Genomic DNA, 6,916 nt, shown 5'->3' on the forward strand with positions numbered 1-6,916 from the left:
TTTTATCTAAACAATTTCAATAGATAATGGGATGTGATCATATTGTATTAGTATTCCATGTGATTGTACTTAAACATGCTAGTATAAATAATTGATCTTGATCTCGGCTTGTGCCTTGCAAATTCAACCGCGTGCATTAACATCTTGTGTCTCATTCATTTGTTTCTGCATTTTGGATCATTACATGATATTACTGTCTTGATACACAGATTCCAGTTCCATAGTAAAATACGTTTTAATTTGACATATTAACTGAGTAATCTAATTCACATTACACTGAAATATAATTTTCAAAGTCGAACTTGAGCATCCAATCATACTGGACACTCAAAAGCCATCAAATAAAATGTTTTTTTTTTCCTTATTTTTGTTCATCTATTAAAAATTCTATACTTTTTTGGGCATATACTACCTACAATATTCTCCTTTTTTGTTTATATACTACAAAATTTTCCCTGAGAAGTGCAAGAAAATTGTATACTGATCCATGGTGAAGTTGAGGCATTTCATCGATCAAATGGAAAGAGCTTTCGCATGCGAAACAGTTTTTCCACAACTCGCCTACTATATACCCCTCACTGCATTTTCCACATACTACTGCCTCTTCTTTCCCATTTCTTGGCGGTGGTGTAATTGGTGTTGCCCACTTTGTCTGAAATCCAAACCAAACATATATACTGAAATTAAAACAAAAAGATTTCATCACTAATACAATTTTAAATCCTAAACCTAAGGACCCTCACCCCGGCCTATCCTAGAGATTATTATGAGAAGAAGTAAATCTCGAAATGTGTCTAACTTATTGATGCAGAATCGGAAGGCTTTGACCATGTTTAGTAACATAATTACTTTATCAATCAATTTTGACTTACTTGACCACTATTAGCTGTTTGACTAGTTAAATAGCCAATATGCGTGTTTGATTAATTAGTTTTTTTATAACAGCTTATTGATCGATAAAATTCAAAAATTGCTTAAAGTAGCTTTTTTGATTATTTTTTGAGAAAGTCATTTCGTATGTAATCAACTAGCTAATTGAGGGACCAAAATAAAGTAGCTTTATAGGTATGTTCTTCTTAAACTACCTAAAACAATTGAGGGACCAAAATAATGATTTTTCCCTAAAGAATATATATTATTTATTTGCTATACACTGATGGTACATCAAATATTAACTCAGTAAAAAAACCATTCTTCAAAAAATAGGGATAAGAAAACCCCAATAAAATCATTCCTCCATATGTTTTTTTGTTACCAAAAAATGACTGAACTAAAAACTTCCTATGGAAAGTCAGCATGGGGCTTCTTGTTCAAGTACAAGTAACTTTCCTTCTGAGAAAAGCTAGTCACTGAAGAGATGGCCGAGAACCCAGAATAGTTGCCCTGTATCTTTGCTGAGCATATATTAGCAATGTACTTGAACAGCTCGTGTTTTTGGATGAATGGCTGAGATGCATATTCTTCATATGGAATCCACTGCATTATGGAACAATTCTTAAGTCCACTCACACCAGCCTTTTTTACCGATACTACGACTATTAGACTATACAATACAATATATTACTTAGGAAAAAGGGTCAAATATGCCATTGAACCAGAGATCAAAGCTCAATTGAGCCACTGAACCAAAAAAGCGTTCAATTAAACCACTCAACATTTAAAAGTCATCTAATTTTTTCATATAACCAGTTGTTTCAAGTTCATGCAAGTTAAATAAGAGTTGTTGGCATATAATGTAGAAATACTTTTTCGGCTGACGAGGGGAACCCCACAACCCTTTTGAGCGTGAGTAAATCTCGCTTTGTGACCCTAGCTGGCAAAAGACTACAAAGAAGTAAACCAACCTAAGTTACTCATAGCTAACCGGCTCAAAACAAGGGGACAAGGGATTCAAACTCATGACCTTGTAGTTACAAGCGTGGATCTCTTGCCATATTGGCTGAGGTTCCCCCCAAAAATTAATCTCGCATGAACCACCCAAAAATTAACCTTGCATGAGCCACTCAAAAATTAACATGCATGAACCTAGAACAACCAGTTATATGGTAAAATTGGATGACATATGAATGTTGAGTAGTCTAATTGAAATTTTTTTTTGTTCAAGTCGCTCAATTGGACTTTAATCTCTAGTCCAATGGCCTATTTGGGCATTTTTCCTATTACTTAATAAATGCACAATAGTTAACAATATGGTTACTTCAGATAATTGTCCTAGACTATGGTGATATTTCCGTATTTAATCCTACCATTTTAATTTGACCACATTGCCAGATTCAATCCTAGTCGAGGACTAAATCTAGCAAAAGAAACTGAAGTCAATGAGCACATCAGACATGAACAACTTGACAACCGATTAACCAGAAAGAACATTTTATTGTAGACATACCTGGGCTGCCTCTATCTCTTGTTCCTGAATTCTAATGTTGAAGGATAGTGGTTGCAGCATGCACACAAAGAATAGATCTGACTTCTCAAAAAACGACTTGTGACTCTGTCTGGAATTTGAAAGGAAAAAAAAAAGTATGTTCAAGGAATGGAGAATTTGCAAGTTCCAAACTTGACTAACAGCTTACCATCCCAAGTTACAACCTGGTGATAAAATGAGGAGCTACACGATGGTAAACAGATACCTGAATGCTAGTATCTCCACAAATTTTGCGTCTATCTGAAGCAGCAGAATTGCAGAAAACACGATATTGAATATAAAAGTTAGGTCGGGTGTATTGCTAAATTTGTAATTAACCAAGATTATTAAAAGAATGCGTTTCAGACTATTTACTCACCCCGGTCTCTTCTTTTACTTCTCTGACAGCTGCATTACATATATCTTCACCCTGGGAATAAAGAAACAGAAAACTTCAATGCCAAAGATGCAGAGAGCACCAACTTTACATTTTCCCTTCATACCAACCGTCCTCTTTTTTTTTTTTTTTTTTTTTTACCCCCATTAAAAAGTTTACAACTAACCAATTTCACATACCTCATCAACAACTCCTGTAGGGAACTTCCATACACCAGTTCCACGGAATTGTCCACTCCTTTCCTGGACAACCAGTACCTAGAAAGAAGATTGCAACTTCTTTTTGAATGAATCCAAACACATAATTGCAAGAAAAGAAGTGGATACAATAACCAAAACCAAAAACAAAGAGAAGAAACCAAATCACCAATGCCCAAAAGGTGAAACACAAAGAAGCATTATTCTGACTACATGTGTGTGTGTGTGTGTGTGAAAGAGAGAAAGAGGATATACATGTATCTAATTTGAGGAAAGGTGGATATGAAAAATAAAAACGAAGAGAAGTTACAGAAGGCCAAAAGGTCGCATACAAAGAAATGTTCTGGTGAATGTTTGCATATTTTGGAGGGTGAACATCAGTATTTTCTTTCTTTTTTGATAAATATACATTTTGGGTGGATTTTAAGGCCAACCTGTGTAGCATTTGGTTCAAATATGGCAAAATCTACCCACCTACACTTCATTTTTTTCAGTTGCTAGAACAATGCAAGTGGAAAGTATTTTGGAGCAAAGATGGGAAGGAAAATGAGGAAAAAGTTGAATGAAAATGAATTATGACCCATTTGTATGGCTCTCAGGCAAGAAAATGAGAAAAAGAAGATGCGCCAATTTAATATATTACCTCATTCTTTTCATTCATAACAAATGCACCAACACCAACTCTGTGGGTGGCATTCGCCGGAATAGTGCTTGCAGTTGTAGGAAGCCAATGCACGAGCATCAAGTAATTTGGTTCAGCATGATGGTAATAGAACCCTTCCTGCAAAATAGCAGAAATTGTTAAAACTACCCAAAAAAAACATAGACAACTTTTCCAGAATACATGGAAAGAAACGTACAACGCTACCTTTACTGCAGGTTCAACAAGGTTAGCAAGCTCAATAGGCAACTTGATCCAAACACCTCTCTTACCCTGCAGACATATCAACTTATGTTCAAATAAAACAAAAATGACCCGCTTAAAGCACAATTCAGATGCTGAAAATAGGAAAATATTTATTCTAAGCTTCAAGAGTCATATGCTGCGCGAAGAACTGAGTCAACTGTCATTAAAATCCAGATATCATAATTTCAACTATTCAAAATTGTTTTCAAAAAAGGATGACTTGGAAAACAAAGCTCCCATGTCATGAAAACTTTCATCACAACTCAAATTCAGTTATAATTTACAATTAATCATTTCCCCAAGGCAATAGCAACTATATATTGCAATCTTCATTCTTCAGCTCTATCTGGACTATACCGAGGCCCCAAGTGGAATTTGCACTTCAATATTAAAGTACACAGGTTAAAACTCATAAATTTCTCTTTTCTCCCACAGAAAGCCCAAGCAAAGTGCCCATACTAGCCCTTGACTAAGACTCTTTTTTTTTTTGGTAAATTTACAGGGTCTTTCTCTCCATCCGTAATTCTACAGAAAGCCCAAGCAAAGTGCCCATACTAGCCCTTGACTAAGACTCTTTTTTTTTTGGTAAATTTACGGGGTCTTTCTCTCCGTCCGTTTAACGGTCCGGGGTCCACCCACGTTCGCTCCGAGAGTCACGGGAGCTGACCCAAGAGGAATCGTCACTTGTGGGAATTGAACCCGGGTTCTCCCGAAATTCCTCCCCACAAAGAGAGCTCACTTGCAACTTGAGCTACCCCACTGGGTTCTTGACTAAGACTCTAAAGGAGAGAGTATCTCACATCCCCTTGTAATAGCTAAAAATCTTATGTGGAGGTTATGTTACGTTCTAGAGAAAATTGCATTCAAACACGAGAATCTTATATAACCTGAATCAAACGCAATGAGGTTAACTTTAACCACTAATTTCATAATAAAGCAATAAAACTACAGAAAATTTTCTACATCAACAAAAGTAGACATTGCTTAGAAAACACACACACACACACACAAAACAAAATCACAAAAAAAAAATTAAAAAAAATCCCTAGAAATGAAAAAGAAAGGGATAATGATTACCTGCTGTCTCCATTGAGAAATTGAGGCCCGAAGCAAAGTAACGAAGAGAGAAGGGTCCATGGGTTCACTCGTCATCTCAACAATCACCCCTCCATGATCATCATTTCTCCCCGCCAATATCATGTCCACTTGTTCCGCCTGTTTCTCCGGCAACGACGCCGCCGGCGACGATGCCGACGAACTCATCGATGAACACCGCGTAGTCAGGTAAATCCCAAAGCTACCCTTCTTCAATCTCCCTGAAACAAGAAAAACCCAGATAAGATTTACCCAAATTAGAACCGAAAACTCAATGTTCTCGAAAATAAATATTTTAAAAAAAAATCAAAATCAACCTTGAGCTCTGAAGGGTAGTTTAGGAGTTCGAAGGGTGAAGAATGAACGACTAGAATGAGAAGAGACAGCTCTGCCGGCGGTACAGAGCATGGAGGTTTTACACAATAATTTGATTACCATTTTTGTATTTATTTATATATTATAATAATTAATGAATTTCAATTTTCAAATTAGCAATATTCAATTGCCTGAAGTGATAAATATCAAAATTTAATTTTGTTTTTTTTAAGGACAGACAAATTGCCATATAGGAAACGGCGACCGACGGCGACGGTCTGAAAACAACTGAAACAATTTTTTTGCATATTAATAGATTTGGTTAGTTCGTTATATAGGCAACCGAATTTGATAATCAAAGTTGGCCGGTCCGGCCGGAAGAATGTGAACGTGTGGACCGGGCTGTGACCGGGTCGCGTCTGTGGACCGCCCGTTTTAGTTGAATCGCAGTGAAATTTCAAATTATGGTCAATTTTTACTGGTAATCGGTTTCTAATTTCTGCGTTGATCTCAGATACTTTCAACTTTTTAAATTCTTTTTGTTTTTCTTTTATCTTATAATAAGTATTGTGATATTTTTGATATTTTTTTTTAACTACTGATTTGGACAAATGCTATTTTCCACACCTTGGTGAAACTTTGATTCCCCTCAAATCTATAACCCTATTTGGTGAAACTTGAATTTCTTTGGTCAAATTAGTTCCGTATTTAAAGACTAAATAAGCAATGTAGGCAAAAAAAATTAAATATTAGGAAAAAGGTCAAATACACCTGAATATTATACGAGAAGTCAATTAGGTCCCCGAACTTTTAAAAGTTGTAATTAAACACATTAACATGTCAATTTAGTTGGGGGAAACCATCAATCATTCGTTGATCATCAATCGCCGATTTTTTCTTCGGAGGTTGTCGGAACATCGCCGGAACGCTAGCGACCTGGTATTATGGGTCACTATCTGATTTGTGGGCTTCAATGCACTATATTGACATGTTGATGTGTTTAATTACAACTTTTAAAATTTCAAATGTCTAATTGACTTCACGTATAAAGTTTGATGGTGTATTTGATCATTTTTCTCTTAAATATATAAATAATTAGAGAATGCTTGAGAACATGCAAGTATTGCTAAAATAGTAGAAAGAGAATAATATGCATGTTGGAAATTTGGCATATGAGTGGTCATTTTGAGTGAGGTTTACGTACTAACGGTTGAAATCAGGTTAAGGTGAATTTGATTTCTCATATGTTAGGAGATTATTTTGTATATTTATACACTCAAAATAGTTAATTAGTTAATGAGGAGTTAATTATCATAATATACCCGTGAAATTGGAAAATAAATAAATAAAAGAGCTTGGAATGGATTTGAAAAAGTCTTTATCTCACATTGAGGGAAAGTAAATTTAGATTATTAAAAATATACTTTTAAAGATGAGTAAAAATATACTTTTACTTGTGAAATATGTTGTTAGTAGGCTTTTTTTTGCACGTGCACGCAAGAGGGATAAATAATTATGGTCCTAAAATGACCTTTGCAAAGTCTCATCAATTTTTTATACATTTTCTCAACTTTTTACTGGTATTGGGCAAGTTAAAATCT

At 35.2% G+C, this 6,916-nt stretch overlaps 1 protein-coding gene across 2 annotated transcripts; it reads right to left on the bottom strand.

Annotated features, from left to right (window-relative positions):
* Window positions 1-344: 344 nt before the first annotated feature.
* On the bottom strand, window positions 345-5,522 carry LOC116021781 (nudix hydrolase 2-like). Of its 2 annotated transcripts, none has more exons than XM_031262258.1 (9): window positions 5,318-5,522; window positions 4,983-5,221; window positions 3,867-3,932; window positions 3,642-3,779; window positions 2,981-3,058; window positions 2,784-2,834; window positions 2,631-2,665; window positions 2,387-2,495; window positions 345-652 (listed from the first exon to the last, which is right to left on the bottom strand). In XM_031262258.1, exons 1-9 carry the CDS (start codon window positions 5,436-5,438, stop codon window positions 413-415), a joined length of 1,077 nt encoding a protein of 358 aa, XP_031118118.1. In that variant the 5' UTR covers window positions 5,439-5,522; the 3' UTR covers window positions 345-412. The 2 variants fall into 2 exon arrangements, with proteins under 2 accessions (XP_031118118.1, XP_031118119.1); XM_031262259.1 differs by lacking the exon at window positions 345-652 and adding an exon at window positions 1,055-1,476 and having other exon boundaries at window positions 5,318-5,510.
* Window positions 5,523-6,916: the final 1,394 nt, after the last annotated feature.

Source organism: Ipomoea triloba, chromosome 6, assembly GCF_003576645.1.
Source record: "Ipomoea triloba cultivar NCNSP0323 chromosome 6, ASM357664v1".
Classification (NCBI taxonomy): Eukaryota; Viridiplantae; Streptophyta; class Magnoliopsida; order Solanales; family Convolvulaceae; genus Ipomoea; species Ipomoea triloba.